Below are 17657 nucleotides of genomic sequence, written 5' to 3'. Positions count from 1 at the left end.
GATTGAAATCTCACATCAAGAGCTTAAACAGTTAATAAGATAACATTGGCACAGCATTGAAACAGAGGAATTAAGAGTGTGAAAATCAGAAAAATGCTTGCTCAAAGTGGTAAGCCTGATAGTAGCCCTGTCAGTTCCCTTAAAACAGATGTTGGCCAATTCTGCAGCTCATCGTGACATAACCTTAGAAAACGCAGAAAAAAAAAATGTCAGTTCATATTACACTCTCTATATAATTAAGGATAATTAAGTACTCTAGATAAGAAAAAAGTTTAATGCTGTGTATATCTTGGTAACATCTCAGCCATCCCAAAGTACACATTAATTCTAGCTCCCCCATGCAATGATACGTATTCTTAACATCAGTGACACCTTAGGTCATGACATGAATTATATTAAATCTGGAAATGACTTAGTACTTTCCTTGCCACCTTGGAGTGCACATCAGTCAGTGCATGGAGCTGTGATTGCTCAAGGAGAGAGAGAGGGTGTGTTACAGTCCTCAGAAACTATCTCTTCACAGCCACACAAGGCAGTGCTGTGAGATCCTGTTTCACATGACATTAGGCAGCAGGCCTGAAATCCAGCAGAAGCCAAACCAAAGTCTGTCAACTCTTCCTAAATGAATTTACAAGTGAGGAATGGGGGAATGAGATGAATGGCATGGGCTGGCTGGTTGTGCATGAGTACAGGGAAGCAACTAAATATATTTGTGGAGATCCAAGTACACCACCCCAAAAATACACACATACTTTCCACCATTTAAATATCTTGTCTCTGGGTGGAAGCCAAACATTTTTCTATTTATTTCCATGTATGCCACCAAGATACTGAGGAATTTAATTGCCCAATTCAAAATGTTAAGAAAATAGCAGAAGGCTAAACATTTCAGAAAAGGCCACGGTGTTAGGAGGATGTTAACTCACCTAGCATCGTGTGCTGAAAAAAGGAAAGTGTTTCCTGTTGCTAGCACTGCAAGTTCACTCCCAAATGATTTGTGAAAAAAGCTTCATTTAGTCTGCACAAGAAGCCAAGTTCTGCCTGTGATAAGCATTGGGAACATATGCAATGATACCTCGTTTCCAGGCTTGCTGACAGATAGTTCCAATTTGCATTTCTAAGCGGAATTAGCAGAGAAAGGGGATTTACACATCCCTTCCTGATAGGGCCGATTGGTTTGGTTTGTGCTCCATGCAGCCAGGCTCCTGCAGAAGCCCAAACCTTGCAGTTAGTTCATCTTCGGACAGGAGAGATACCTTTGGATGAACGTGATGGTGGACTTGTGCTCAGGATACTCCAGGCCAGACTGTGCCACAAATTCCCCACATTATGCAAGTCATTCAAACTCTCTTGGACTTAGTCATTTTCGCAACAGGAATAAATCAGTTTTGCCTATTTAAATTGCAGCTCTTCAACCAGAGTGAGAAAAACTTATTACCACGTTATTAAAGGCGGCCAAGCAAACCCTCCTCGTACAAAATTTCTGCCCCTGAAGGCAACACTGGGAAGCTACGGTCATTCCTCAGAAATGCTTGAAACTGTTATCTTGGTGGAAAGGATCCTTGAAGGAAAACAGCGCTGTTATACCTGGAAGGACCCACACTGGTAGTTGCCCTCTGTTCACCCTGCAATTCCTGACCTGATACTGCTTTTACCAGAGGGAATGTATCCTTGATGGAAGTAACTTGCAGGTTCCCTGAGTGAGCACAGCCAAGAAAATCCTCCCCTTGCCCTCCATCTCTTCAGTTTCACAGGCTACAAGGAGGTAGGTTCACACAGGCGGGACTGCTGTGATGTTTGTGCGAAGACAAGGATGCCTTCCCCAGGAGAAAGGCCTGGGGGTGAACTGGGTTAGCACTGCTCCTGCTGCCAAAATGGGGAAAGGAGAGGCTGGGAAAGCCATTCTCACCCAGGCAACGGTAGCAGCACATTTGGTGTCAAGCCTCTTTGCTACAAAGTGCCAAGCTGCATTTGTCAGCACCTAGAAGTCAGCCTGGGTGAAAGGACATTATTGTAAAATGTAACTGGTATTACTTTTACTAGTAAAATAGATTTCTTTTTTAAAGCCATGAAATATTCAACCTTGTTTCATATGGTTGCAAGCTTACAATATCCATGTCCTCCCCAAACTCCTTCTTGATTGCACCCTGCCAAGAGGACAGTACCCGTCGCAGATGATAGCACGAGTAAGCCCGAGGACCTCCACACTGATTAGGCTGCGGAAGGCTGATTGCTGTTCATGGTGCCTTGGATCTTGGTGGCAGTTGCATTTTCCATGGATACAGGGTCCAGACTTTACTAGTTCAGTTTAGAAATCTCCAGGCATAAGCAACCCCTTTAATTCGCAGATGAAAGCAAGAGGATGTCACAGGCTGCCAGAAGGTATGTGGCATAGCCAGGTCTTCTGTGGGACAAGCTGAATCCAAACAGCCAGGGAAGAGGGTTGAAGTCTTCCTGCCATAGTCCAGATAGTATGGTGGGTTGTGAGCAACGGGCTGTCAGAATCACTTTGCCCTCAGCTTAGCCGTGGATGGAGACAATGCCAGCACAAACCAAAGGATTTTGTGTGCAGCTGGAATCCTCCCGAACACATCTGACCCACTGCGAAGAATTTTTAAAACGTGTAACAAACATTTAGTTGTACAACAACTGTAAACAGAAATACCTATTTATATGAGCATTAGAAACCTGTAAATACAAATATAAATCAATCGAAAGTGAAAGCAGACTCAGGATCTCAGCAAAGCTGTGGCAAGTCAAACATCAAGCTTACTTACAGAACCAATATGTCAACCCACGTGTGGGGTGGGCGCGCATCAGGCAAAGCACTGCCATCACAGGGAGCACACCTTTTCTAAGAGAAAGACTGTATAGTTTGGCACATGGGCCCTTGCTTCCCTTCTCTCACATGCTACTCAAGGTGGCTTTGTTCAGCAGCAGAACATGCAGCACGTAAAAAAAGAGAAACAGTTATTACCTACAGAAAAACAAACCTGGGCTTTCCACAAACAGTTGGTGTCGGCCTGACTAGCCCCTGTTGGAAATGTTGTACAAATTTGATATACTCACTGTTTTTCCCCTGGTTTCCTCAATTGGCCGCAGCCTAGTGTCTGTTTTTGCTGGGTTATTCCTCTTCCATTTTCCACGTCGAGGCCCCCTGAGCAGGGCCAGCAGCGCCAGCCGCCCTTGGCACCTCTCCTCAGCGGAGGTGACACCTCAGAAAGCTCGGCAGCCATGTCTGCCAGCCCTTCCCTCTGCTTTCCCCTGTCCCTTGGGGCCATGCTGCTTGGGTGAAAAAACCAATCAACCACCAAAAAACCCACCCAAACACCAAAACCCTAAAGCAGCGCAGGGGATGAGGGCCTGGGGAGAAGAGAAGGGAAAGCAGGAGGGAGCCCTGGCCCTGTCATGGCCGCCAGGGCCTCCTGAGGTGCAGCAACACCAGGCCAGGCCACCCCAAATGTGCGAAATGCCTGAAAACCACTTAAAAGATACTTGGAAAAAACACCACCTGCCCCCTGGTCCCCATTGTGTTTGGGCGAGAACAGACTGTCCCCAAGGCTGGCAGTGTTTGCCACCCAAAAATGTGAAATAAATCAATAATTTTCCTCAGGAACGGCGAGGTTCTGGGGAAGTAGCTGTGGGGACACCCCCCTTTTCTTTCCCCCTCATTTTCCAGCCAGCTAAATAACAATAAATAGCATCATTTTGACAATAAACGGCATCATTTTGATATGATGTATTTATATTTACATGGTACATTTTAAAGCAATAGCTACACTGATCGTACATATTAGAAACAATAAAAAAAGAAGTTAAGAACTAAAATGTACATCATACACTTGTATATATATTTTTTTTTTTTACACAGAGGTAAAAAGGCTTATAAAAATCAATACAACAGGGTTTTAAGTTTTAGTATATAGATACAATAATGATGAGGCTTCAGGCACTTTAATTTGTTAACGTGAGCAATAGCTTGGAAAAAAACAACAAAAAAAAAAACCCAACACAAAAAAACCCTTTCCACAATAGAAAAAAAAAAATTTGGTTAATGTTTTGTTACCACAGATACAAAAATAAAATCTGAATAATTTCTCTCAAATGATTGATGTCAGTATTGCAAAGCTGACTGGGAGAACGCTACACACTGTTCAGCAGCAGTGTGGAAATTAAGGAGAAATATTTACAAAAAAACACCCATTTCTATCATTGTGCCCTTACACCACTGCCTTCACAAACCAAATAACACACGCAGCAAAATCTACAGGTATTACAAAAACCCAAGAGAAGAGGGAGGAAGGAGGAGGGGAAGAAAAAAAAATAAAAAGAGGGATTTTTTTTTTTTTTTTAATTTTTAGTTCCAGACATACGGAAAGGCTTGGAGTATGTCTACTTTGCTTAAATAAATAGGGGCACTTCAAGACCGGACAAAAAGCTGTAAGATCTTTTTGTAGTGTTGTGCTTTATAGAGAGATGATCTTACAGACGTTTGTTTACATGAAACAACTTTGAGAACAGAAATAAAAGGAAAAGGTTGTTCCATTAATTCTCTTTTTTTTTCCCGAGGCTGGCTTGATGTTTAGTAGACACCATTGAGAGATTTGTCAACTGCTATTAGGCACAAAATATTTATATTTCATTCAGCAAACCCAGACATATCACCCAGAGTGTAACACTCCATCCCTTTTCCACTATCATTCATTTTTTTTTCCCAACTGAAAAAATCCCCAGCAACTGCTACAAATTAAGCCTACCGAACTCTATAGTGTATAAGCACATTGCATACTTAATTCATGGTTGACTAAAAAAGCTGTGATTAACTCTCAGAGGAACCGTTGGGACATTCCACCAAGAAAGAATGGCAAGCGTTCCTTTTACATTTATTTGGCAAATTAATAGTTTAAAAAAAAAAAATCCTCTCTTTTAAGACTGATGTCAATGTGCAATAGAGGGAGGGAAAGGACATGCGCCCACTGGCAATTTACTGCAGAAAGAAATTATGGCAGGAACAGCAGTGCCAGCTTTGACAAGCCAATCCCTAGCTGCCTCAAAGTATTCAGATTGTACTATGCTAGTTAGAGCTCACTGCGCTAAATCTTTTTTTTTTTTTTTTTAATAAAAATTATTTGGCTATTCCTTGTAATATATTAGAAAAATACTCTTTTTCCAAGCTAATTACAAGCCTTGTACACAAGACAACATGACATTAAAAAAATAAAAAAAAAAATTAAAGTAATCTTATCCTGCTGTATGCACCTTATGCATCCACTTGATAAATCTGGGTGGTGAACTGGGGAGGGGAAAGCCAGGGAGACACTTCGGTCTGGCTCCTGCAAAGACTCACATGCTTAATCCTACGCACAGACTCACAGGAACGCTGGCTGCATGCGCGATACATCGAGACATGTGTAAGCATCTGGAGGATTGGGACCGCAGGTCAAAAAATGGAAGTGGTGGTTATCATCCTGGCTTTTGCTTTTAAAAACCTGTCTAGATTGCTAAATGTAGTTTCTACTGTGGATGCGTATGTTCTCATGCTCATGTATTATACAGAAAACAAACAAACAAATACAATTTTCCATATAATCCACCACTTAATGCAGCATTTCCCCACAATAGTGCTTTTGACATTGCATTGGTAGTAATTCTTTGCATAAAAACAATTTTCCTCATCTGGAACCTTAGTGTTTTATTCACAGATCATTACATGGCTGGCTAATGAAAAAGTTCCTTTTCTTTTGGGCAGAACTCTGAAAACACAGTTTTATTTTTCCAATGTTATTTAGGGAAAAAAGAAAACCCTAAAATTTAAGTTTCCCTTTCAAGTAGTGGTCTGAAATGATTACAGGTAAGGAGAACTACCAGATTCTCAATGGTTATGTGACTATGGTAACTGAGCCTTGCTTTCTGTTCACAGAGCTTTACGAACAGAGAAATAATTTCAGATGTTTGCTGAAGGAAATGACGATGGACTCTAGAAGAGAAACTGCAGTTTAGATGGCTATTTTGGCTTTGGAAAACAGAACAAAAACCCCAAAGAAAACCAGTGACAGAAATACTGTGTTGTGGTACAAGTTTGTTACTAGCACACCTTCTATACACACACAATAACTTGATGGCAAGTATCTTCTAAGTGAGATTTCATTCACTACACCACCCCGTTTCTATAAACGCCAAAGCTTGCTAACACGCCGATGGTACCGCACAAGCGGAGGCAAGACGGACACAACCTGGAGATGTTCTACAATCCACCACCATTTAAAGCAGTTCTTTCCTCAAACTCATTTTAACTGAAAAAAAAAAAAAATTTAAAAAAAATGTACAAGACAGTCTGTTTTGATTACAGATTAATAATACAAAAGTCTATGCTGTAGGTTAGTTAGTTAGAACACTTGATGAGCAAATCAATGCAGTGTGAGCCCCTGACGACCAAATGTAAGATGATCCAAACTGGTGGTTTCTGGATGCTGCTGGGCACAGTGGCTGCATCAAAATGAGTGATCTCAGTGCTCCAAAACCAACGTGTTCCTTGAACTACAGGAAAAACGTAACACTTCGAATACATCTGTAGTCATCCAGCAGCTTTGTGTTTTCCACCACAGCACCTGCACATGACCCCACAGTGGTAACAAGCCCGAAGCGGCAAGTAACAGCACATACATGGAGCAATGAAAGACAAGGCGATAAGGGCCATCCACCGGAGGCAAAACATTTCATCACTGGTTTCGCACGAGCAAGGATCTATATAGTCTCCTTCTGAATCAGACATACAGTGATAGAGCATAGTGTCTGCACACCACATACAGCTCACTCGACGGATGCAAGTCTTGACGCGGTCTGGAGCATCCTGGCATTGACCCCGTTTATTCTCCTCATGGTTGAACATGTCCCTGCAGTACACACACCGCGACCTCTCACCATCTTCCTTCCGCCTGGGCTTGAATTTGACAGGTTGAGTCTTTATCACAGCACCTTTGATATCTTCACCCAGGTCAAAGTCCGAGTTGTCTACGTAAGGATAAGTGTATTCGTGTTTTGAGGCCTCGCTTTTGGCAAAACGTACGTAGGAGTCCGTGTCATCAGGATCAAAGTTCTTTCCTCGTGCTGGGGCATGGCGATAGTCCTCGTATCCAGTCATCCAAATCTTTTCCCGAGGGTTGATGCGCACTATCTCCTCATCATCATCTGGAAAGTTGACATGCCGATAGGATCGCGGTACTGACTGTGGAAGCAGGGATGGAGATGAAGAGGGAGAGAAGATAAATAAGCTCATTTTGCTATCAGCCATCACTGTCTCTTTGCTTAGAGAAAAAACAGTTATTTAATAATTTTAGTTTTCCTTCTTTGTACGCCCTTTACCACGACCCATCACAGAGTTTCAGCCTTCGGCTCAGGAATGGGTACAGCTGTCACAGACCTACGATGGTCCGTGTGCAGGTGGTACAACATAACATTAAATCACAGTATAAGCTTTTTTAAAAAAAAATAATCGAAAGCCATTTAAAGGTAACTGAGAAGGAAAGGGAGAGAAAGGAAGGGGGTGTCTTCCAGAGATATGAGGGGAAAACCAACCACCAGTCAGCTATGGCAGACACAGCCGCTTAGGTGGCAACACTGGGAAGAAACCTTACTTGTTCTAGATGGTAGTGGTCAGAGCTATAATGGTCGTGAAGGTGTCCACGAGTGCAAATTCTTCGATGTTCGCAGGATGCAGGAGAAGCCAAAGTTCGCACAGGCTGTTCCCTTTTTTGAGAGGAGTTAGAGGAGCTATCTGTAGCATTCTGTTTTAAATGGAAAGGAAGGAGGGCAAATTGTCAAACATTCAGCTGTTATGGCATGCAGTATTAAAAAAGAGGTTTTGCCACTCACTGACTTCGCACACACCTGCAACATTGGCACCTTTGTAAAGTTTCACACAGAATACTTGAAAGAGGCAGACCTGTTGCCAGGCCATAAAATCTGTCACCACACATGTGGAAAAATAATGTCATAGCCTACCCATGACATATCCACCAACACCACTCATGTTCACATGGCGTGTTATTTGTTATACCGGGCATTGCGGGGTGATGAGTGCTCACGCTAGAAGCTACCTATGAAGAGCAAACTCCATCAAATGATGCAATCATGTCAGTCCTGTGGGCAGACTTGGACAGAGCATCTGTGTGCCCAGGCTACAAAAAATCCTGGCAATTCTGTTAACCTCCAGGCATCCCATTAAGCCAAAAACTCCTTTAAACATTCTTCTCCAGTCACCAAATTCCAGTTCATCACAGAATATTTTTTAAAACCTTCAGGGCATGTTCTTCTCATTTTGCCACTAATCTCTAATATGCAACAAATGTTACTTGTGTTGTTGTACATTCCTGGCTCACAGCGAGTACTTTTTTTAGGTTAGTTACATCATTACACAACAACGATCGTGAAAGGTGAAATATCACACAGTAACATGCTATTGCTAATACCTGCATCTTCTTAATAAATCTTCTTAAAAAATTTCTCCTGGAGAAATACACGGTGGGGGGGTACCAGTCTTAGCTATCCTCTCTCTCTAGCCTTTCCTTGTTTCAAAAGGTTCCATACACTATCCAGTCATTCAGGATTTTGCCCATTAATTCGTTTCACAGATTGCTTGGACTTTTTCATATTAACATGAATATCAGAGGGCAGCTGTTAATACGCTAACAGATCAGGAGCAGGAAAAGAAGCCTCCATGCACAATGATCAGAAAAGCTGTAACACTGCACGTGTGTAAAATATTGGTGCTTTGTATTAAGAAAAATCTCTATTCTCTTCCAACTAACAAGCTGTGCTGCAGCTATGGTGAGGCCAAGGGAGACGTTTCCATTCGCCATGACAGTTAGTTAGAGACACAACTGCAACAGCAGAGAAAAGTTGTATCAGTAGCGGGAGAAGACTGGTTTTACCTGAAAAACCTTCTCTCCTTGTCAAGAATGCACTCTCTAAATATTATTTTCCCATGAATGGTACTAGACATATCTTCTACTCCAAGAATACAAGAACGCTCACTGTGGATATTTGTTTATTCTGAAAACAATGCTCTGCAAGACTCTGTCCAAAGGTGAGAACATCTTAAAGCATTAGAACAAAAAATACATGTTGATCCTCTTTAGCCAGTATAGCACTTAAAAGCACTGAACTCCCAGCTTACTTTGGTGAAAGCAAATATACCGATCTGTTTGCAGTGTGATGTAAAGCCAGGCTAGGTTATCTCAGGGGTACAACAAGCAGGATGAGTTTTGAATGGCTGACCCACCCGTTAGGGACAGGCTTTCCATGCATGTCTTTGTTTTGGTTTTTTTTTGTTCGTGTTTTTTTGTTTTGTTTTAAACAAGTACGTAGAAACAGAACAACTCTTAAGACAGTTAACCACCCCTACAATGTAACTGCATTGATATTCAGGCTCTTTTTTTAAAAAGTGGTTTCATCAGCCCAGTCTTCATAACTTATTAAACAAAGGCATTTCAAACCTGGGGTTTAAACCCTTCAAAGCTAATTCTTGCGCCTTTAGGTCCTACAGTATCTAGCACATTTTGGAGATGTTTGAAAAGAAAATGAGCAGCTTCTACAACCAAGTACTTCATAGTAACATTAAGCTTCCAACCTGTTTGGAAAACCCGAGAAAAGTTAGGATTTAGTTACAACAGCCACTTCATATGAGCACCTTTCTGCAGCGCTGTGTGTGGTGCAGGCTCAGATGCTGAGCTGTAATTTAAGCTTCTCAGAACAACAACAGTAAGGCACACGCCCCATAGCCCGGGCAGCCGCAGCCTCAGCCTGCAGCGTGCTCTCAAAGTTAAACTTTGACTGGCATGAACCAAAAAGGAGGCAGAGCCTTAACACGGTGCTGTGCCAGCCAGCGGGACCCTTCACCTTCACTGGAACCACAGCCGAGCCCTGCTGGGATAAGCCTTTCATCGATATGCTCCAAAAACATTGTGGGTGCTCATGGCTGAAATAACGATGCCTGGGAAAATTACCCAACTGGTGGAGGTTGCACATACTGGCCTGCAACCCCCTCACCCTCCTAGATGAAAATAAAAATCCCAAACAGGATATAATTGCTAGATAATCTCAGTGGGGCAGCTGGGAGCTATAACCAGCCCTGCAAGCAGCATGCTATTTGCTGCCTGCCTCTCAGGGAGGGCAGTATTTCTGCAATAGGCAATTGGAAAAGAGGCTGTAGTGATTTTTATCTTGCCCGATTCTTATCTACCCTTGCTTTCCTTCACACCTTAATTCTCCTTCAGACCCAGCAGGGCAACTGAGCCTCTCCTCCACATGTGTTGACATGGCTACAAAACCTGTTTGCAGCATACCACAGAGGCTGTGGCTCTGGCCTCTGCTTTCACCTTATTAAAAAACTGCTGCATTTCCATGTTCAATGTCCTCAGATTAGAGGGGCACTTTGCCAACACAAACACCTACTCTAAGTGCCAGAAAGGGAGAAACCAAGCTATCCGAGACTAGGTCTCTGCTCGCTTGTCCGTAAAAAAAATTCACGTTGCCTCCTGGTTGGTGACACTAAAGGCAGCTGGTTGACAGTGTCTGCAGGGTTACCTTGCTGACCATCGGCTGGCATAAGCACTGTTACTTTCCGACAAGGTCCCTCACTGAAGCTTCGAACTTCTGTAGGAGAAAAAAGAGAAGGCTCTCGACACATAGGAATGAATGAAGACTGGGGAAAAAAAGGTAGAAAATACCTGCCTCCTCCCAAGCAGAAAGTCACCAACGAACCCCACAGGCTCCTCACCCGTGCTGGTGCGCATACTCATCAGTGATGTGAAGAGAGATGCGAACAACAAGATGACACAGTTTTCTGATGAAACTTAAGTCATTCAAGGCCATAAAAATGAAAGCTGACCCTGAAAACTTGCTTAAGAATCTCATAATGCCAAAAGACTGGATGTTAAAAAAAAATAGAATAAATACCCCTAAAATGCAAAGTGATGGAAACACCTTGATCTGACACACATACAATGATACACTCTGAGCCAGCTGTTGCGGTCCAGGGAAGAGTTCTTGGGATGAAATCAGACAGCCCTGTGACAGTGTCAGCTTGGTGGCTCAGCAACAGATTAAAAAAACCCCAAAGAAGCAGCAACAAAGATGATCATCAAGACACCGCATGTATGTGCTGTGCTTCCCCAGTCTGTCCATAGTTCTGGCCCACCCTCCACCCTGTGTCAGTAAGGGTATTTCCACCATTTCTGCCATGGTCAGGCCAACCGAGGACACGGGATGGCTTCACAACGCCTCCCTAAAAGCCTGGGTCTCTCCAGCCTGGAAAAGAGATAATGGAAGAGACCATGAAGATGGGAAGGGGAAGCCTACTGAATCACGAGTCCTATGGGAACGTGAGTAAGGAAGAGATTATTCTTCTAGTAACTTCAGAATAGAAGCCTGCGAGGCATTCACTGGAACAGGCTCTGATAAAGGTCTAACAGAAGGAGGTGCTTCTGACAGACCCCATAGTTAAAACGTGGTTCAAGACACCATACAGAAACCCTCAGAAGAAAATAAATGACTGAGGATCAAAGGTATGATGATGCTCGACCTTCAAAAGCATACTGTTCTCTCAGTGCTGCTCCACTGGGACTGAACTTGGATTTGGTGACTGGTGAAAAACAGGCATGTTCTCAAAGAAAAGGCACCCTCATATTCAGGCAAGTGCCACTACAAAAAATGATGGCAAAACTTTGTCAGAGATGGAAGCAGGGAACAACTTCTGTCTGCCCAGGATGAGACTGGGTCTTGGCTGGGATTTTCTACCACCAGCATAGCAGGAAAAATTCTGGGGAGGATGGTGAAGGGGGAAGATACGAGAGGTTTGCTGCAGGTCACATAAATACAAGACGCTCACCTACAGGAATACATCTAGAAAGGGCACAGTCTTCAGAGCCAGGCTATTTCACCGATGGGAAAAGATGTCACGAACCGGTGAGCCACCGGTCTATCAGAGAAACACTGTCTTCTTCTAAAGCCTCTTGAAACCAATCCAGCTCCAGTATTTGTTTTTGAGGGGAAACTATTGAAAACATGCCCAGTAGCCACATAAGAGAAATGAACCCAAAACTAAAGTTGTTGGAACAGGGAGCCTGGTAAGAAACTCTGTTTCAACATGCCCTCAAATGCTCAATTAGAGAAATTTGTGCCGCACATACTAAAGCTTTGCGATTGCTATGGCGGTCGCGAAGTCTTGTGGTTTCACTGCTCGGATAACAAAATCATTAATCATGACCATAATAGTAATTTTGTAAAACCCGTGCAAAATATTTCCTTTTGCAAGTGAGCTGTACATATCCGAGTGAGCACACGTACTGCATGCTTGATATGGCTGCTCTGAGAAACACCACCGGGATTCTACATGCAAATGATTGCACTGTGATAATTTTTTTTTACAAAAAGTGTCCTTGTTTCCCCCTCAGACTTTCAGAAGTGGCTCACTAAATTAAAAAACCCTAGCCATTATTAAAGAAGATTGTGTTAATCATTTACTGCAGTTTACTTCTCATTGAAATGGATTTGTTACACAAGGACAGCTGGCTAATCAGGTGCCTAAGTAAAACTCTGAGATAAGCATCTATCATAAAAAATGATGAGAAAAAGAAGCCTGAACTGTACTGATCACCTTGCCTCTAATGGCTTTACAGAATAGGTTCACCCCATGTGATGCAACACCCAAGGGTGACTACAAAAAAGAAGAAAGATTCATCTCAAAATTATGAAGCAATACAATCTGTGGCAGCTTGTCAGAAATTGGTTGCCAGAGGGAAATTACGGAGCTCTGTCACTTTTAACTTCCAGAAGCGCTCTCCGCCAGCTAAAGCATGCACAAGTTTGCTGTCAAAAATAATTGTGCGTCAAGCAAGACGAGATGGGTTTTTTTTTCTCCCTCTAGGATATTAACGGTTACATGAGGTGGACAGGACCAGGGGCAACAGAAGTATCATGATGTTCAACAAGCAGTTTTGCAAGTCATGGACCTAAAGGAGTTGAAAACCTGCGCCAGCCTGGCCTTTGCAAAGCACAAGCCCTCTACAAGCTGACATGCCATGCTCTGCTTTGCTCGTCTCCCACTGCCGTGCGAGCCCACTCACTGCAGCACCCATATCTGAGGGGGACTGGCAACGTGCAGAATGGAAATGCAAAACTTGGTGGGGGCTCAAGTCTCATCTTCACCAAGGCAGCCTCCTGCAGCTGCCAAAGCTCCTCGGAGTGCCTCCTGTGTTCACATTGGGAAGCCTGGACATGTTAAAGAGGAGCCCATTGCTATCTTGTCATCTGAAAAGACATCCCCACCGTCCCCAGGACAAGAAACCCAGCTCCCTCCCCAGTTCACAGCTTGAGGATGACCCCGGAAAGATGACAGCCAGCAAACTGCATCCTCGCCCCGGCTGCAGCCCACCCACCTCCAGCCAAGACCCATGTGGTGACTCCCCGCAGCAGCCGCAGCCCTTTGTTTGTGCGCTCTGCCCAGGTGCAATCCCTTGGGAGTCCCGGCACAAGCCAGCTCTTCTTTGCTTGGCCCTTTTCATTCGCTGGAATAGGGGAAAACACAGCTGTGCTATCAATACGGAAAGGAAAGATGATAAAGTCGGCGAAATGGTACAGTAAGCGAGCAATACTGAGCTAAGAGCTAATCATAAGTTTATCTGCAGAGCCTCTGCTGTTTATGAAGTTTACAAAAAGGAAGTCTGAGAGTTATTTCGGATGCATGGTGAAGAAACTTCCACCTTTCCAAAGAAATTAAGATAAAATATAGTTTCCCAGAACTCCCTCAGCTTAATCTTGCCAGAACAAGTCCTTCCTTTCTCCTCCTGCCTTTTTTTTTTTTTTTTCAATTTATTTAAGCCTAAAGAGACATAGCATGTTTTAATTTCACAGAGAGGGGAACAGCAAAAATCCTAAATTTGTGTCTCAAAACACCTCCTTCTCCCTATTAAGGAAATTAGAGAAGGAAAGAGTTGACATTTTCCATCCACCTCTAAGTGTGCCCCGTATTCTCAGAGCAGCCCACTTCAAAGGGGGCTTAGATAATCCAAGTCTTAAGAAAAAGGTTCAGTGTGAAAAATCTTTTGAGACTCCTGTCTCCTGAGCAGAAGCTTTTAATTTGTCACGGCAAGATAAAGCCACAGAAGAAAATGCTTTTGTCAAATTTCTGTTTGTTTCCTATCACTGAAGACAAGACAGAAATTGTATTGAAGAAAATTGCTCCCATACAGTTTTGAAACGTTTTGACACTCTCATCCACTGAGGACCGCTGGAATCTAGTTCTATTGCCTAGCAAAGAGTCTGAAGGAAAAGCTTCATGTTAGATCATATTCCAGTACAGTTCAGAGACAAACTGGCTGTACACAACCATTACAATAAGCATGGATTCAAGATTTTTCTGAAACCAGCACAGGACTATGACTTCTCAAATGTCTGGACTGTTTCCTCATCACCGCTCACACAAATACCAACCTGAAGTGCAGAAAGCTAGCTAGTTTTACTGCTACCTTTTCTGTTTTTATTTTTGAGTTTTGTGGTTATAGCTCTTAGTGCCAGTGGCTGTGCTGTCTGAAGTCAGCAAAGCTTCAGGAACGTTTACAAGGATTCAGTGCACAAGATCATCTCCGTTAAGCTAACGCTAAGCCCAATTCTGGCATCATCACTCAGTTCTGCATGGAGCACAGATGTGGCCTAACGGCTCGCTTCAAGGAGTAAAAAGAATATATGAGAATCAGACACGGTTAAGTGATACAGCAAATACTCAGATGTGGTAAGGGGGAAACCTCCGTGACATTTTCCTGTTTCACTACTGGTTGGTAATACAAGGAGTCAGACACATCACTGCAAAAGCTGGCATTTGAACAGATGCCCAGAGAAATGCCCGCAAAAGCCAGAGGAGGACTGAAGTAAAACAGTACCCCATTTTGCTCAGGCTCGGCCCACGACCAGAGGCTGTGAGTGGTTCCACAAAACATTTCCTTCCCATATGATACCCCTCGCCTTGTCCTTACTACACCACTGGGCTAGCGCACTGCTTCAATGGAAGCAAAAGTCTTTGCATCAGATACTTAGAAGGGAAACCCAGAATGCTGGAAGGGGGAAAAAAAGCCCCAGTTCCCAGGGGGGCTGCTCCCCAGGCAGCACAGCAATCCCATGGCACAGTGGCAAGAGTGGGATGGCTCTGCCTACCCACGAGGCGCTCGTGTCCTTGTCCATCTGGAGAGACTCTCCTTACCAGGACTCCTACGTATCCTTCTTCATTCCTGTAACAACTCCTTGCTGTGGCCTGACAGGATTTCTCCATGTTGAGATGAGCTACATCACTTCAGCAGGATCTTTGTACCTAAGCTCGGGAACTGTTTAAACCAACCAATTGCTTAAAACCATCTAGGGCCAGAGGCAGACTTCTCCTGTCTGCATAAAGGGCTCCGTTAATCTGTTTATGCCTTGGAAATGACATCTTGATGCGGACTGCAGCACAGTCGGCATGATCAGCTGCCCAGTATTTGTGTTAGTAGCAAAGTCTCCCTCTTCTAACAGGTCATATTAGCCACATTACCCCAGCTGTCCTCTGCTAAGGCCAGGAGAGATGGGCACTGAGGTCAGTACCGCTGTGGGGAGGTGACGGTCCCTGCTTCTCCCTCCCACCACTCTCATCACCTGCTCCGTGTTCATGCTTGGGTGGAAAACCACAGGAACACAGCCCAAAAAATCATTTTCGGTCTCAGCTCCCTGACCCCAGCTGACCACCTGCAGAGGTTTGTGCCCTGATGGCACAGGAGGGTCTCCAGGCAAAGCAGGGGGCACAGACAGGTGGTCTGGAGAGGGAGGTGGGTGCCAGCTCCTCTTTAAAGTCATCCACCTTTGACCTGCTTGCCATCAGCATAGCTGCAATTAATTTGGAAAGTGCCAGCTCCTAATTTTAAGGTGCTAACAGGGAACTTAGCACATCCAACGCTGCTGAAGAACTTTTAGAAGATGGGCAAGGATGCTAGGAGATAAAGGAGTGAAGCTCAGCCAGGGGGTGTTAAACACTGGACGTGCACAGGGGATGGCTGCGCTGCTGCTGAGCACAGCCGGGAACAGATGGCTCCACATAACTCACCACTGAATCTCAACTCTTCTACACAGAAAATTTCCAAGGCAGGAGGAAGAAAATAAGATTGAGGGGGAAGAAAAATACTAATGAAAGTTAGATTAGCTAAACTAAAAGAACTGGTGCACCTAATCCATCACGTCTGTCTTTGCTATGTACAAATCCAACACTTCAGCCTTTAAATTCAGCAGCACGCTCCTCCTCTATGATATACCAGGTTACAAACAGAGGGGATAAAAACCCAGTTAAATGCAAACTTCCCACAGCACACTGATATGGTATTTTAAGAAGCCAGTTAGGGGTCGTTTATTCACACAGTTATGAGCATCCACGTTATTTTAGCTGGAATTCACCACCAAAATAGAATCCAACAGCTGATGCAAACTTTTAAAATACCCTCTTCACATGCAATGCAAATATGTCAGGCTCCGCTTAAAAATGCAATGGTACTTTTTACTTCTGCCTTTCCTTCGCCTTTTGCAGACACAACCAGAGACAGATGAACTGCTTCCTATAATTGCTTCTGATTTAATTTTCATAAAAAATTTGCAAGATACAGGGCGAGCAGACCCTTGGCAAAACACATTAGGCAGGTGAGGGAAGGAAACAGGACTATTTAGATGCAGTTGTTTATAACGCATTTCTGTACCGGGCAGAGGTCCATTTCGAGCTCCCTGGACTCTTGTATTCTGTTGTTCATCCTCAGTCACCACCAAGCACATGCCTCGGGGCAGAGGGAACACCATCCCGCAGTATTTTGTCAGTCAGAAGGTTGTATGGTGAGATTTTCGGGGTTTTTTTTTCTTTTTCTTATTAAAGGGCTGAAAGTGGGAGCCTGCCACTTTAAAGGAAAATTATTCTTGAAGCTTCATGTAAAAGTACATTTCATTGTTTAGCTTTACCAAACTCCTCCTTTTCCTTTCCAAACTCTCCAAAAAAAGAAACCCCAAACAAAACAACACATTTGAGTGGATGCAAACAAATTATGGTTAGACTATCAAAACTCGGGTGTACACTTCAAGTGGCCTGAACTCTGTTTTATTATGGATTTTTTTTCCCCCCCATTTCTTTTCTACCTGTTATATGAGACAACAGATTCAAAACAGACTTGCAAGCGCTTAAACAGCACGTGGAAATTACAGGCTCCCTCATGAAGGGCAGGGCAACATAGTCATTTGCCCCGTGGTTCCAACTCAGCCCCCTTCCCACCACTGCCAAGAAGGATGCTCCAGCTCAGCACCAGGAGCCAAATGCTTTCCCCTGCCTCTAAAATACAGGGAGAGGCTGGGATGCCAGGGCTGAGCGGGGCTGTGCCTGCTTGCTGCTCCAGAGCCGCATCCCTCCGGCCCCACCAGCAGTGCTGGGTTACGTGCTGGCTGTCGATCCCCTAATTCATTCTGCCACGGTATGGGAAGTGGTCAATCATTGCCATGTCCCCTGTCCAAGGCTGCCTCTTTCCAACAGCGTTTACACTCTGCATGGCATCTGCTCTGCCCGTCACCTTCGGAGGTGGCATCCAGGACTGAGCGAGACACCCCAAATG

At 43.9% G+C, this 17657-nt stretch overlaps 1 protein-coding gene across 3 annotated transcripts in view; it reads right to left on the bottom strand.

Moving 5' to 3' along the window:
• Positions 1 to 3724: 3724 nt before the first annotated feature.
• Positions 3725 to 17657, bottom strand: part of SPRED2 (sprouty related EVH1 domain containing 2) — a 65685-nt gene continuing 51752 nt past the window's right edge. For all 3 annotated transcript variants that reach the window (XM_055714097.1, XM_055714098.1, XM_005439139.3), the window contains exons 5-6: positions 7635 to 7784; positions 3725 to 7225 (exon numbers count right to left, since the gene is read on the bottom strand). In XM_055714097.1, coding sequence (XP_055570072.1) covers positions 6575 to 7225; positions 7635 to 7784 — 801 coding nt within the window. In that variant the 3' untranslated portion in view covers positions 3725 to 6574. The remainder of the gene's footprint in view (positions 7226 to 7634; positions 7785 to 17657) is intronic.

Source organism: Falco cherrug, chromosome 6 (assembly GCF_023634085.1).
Source record: "Falco cherrug isolate bFalChe1 chromosome 6, bFalChe1.pri, whole genome shotgun sequence".
Classification (NCBI taxonomy): domain Eukaryota; kingdom Metazoa; phylum Chordata; class Aves; order Falconiformes; family Falconidae; genus Falco; species Falco cherrug.
Note: the sequence above shows the minus strand (reverse complement) of the source record. Positions and strands in the feature narration are given on the sequence as shown.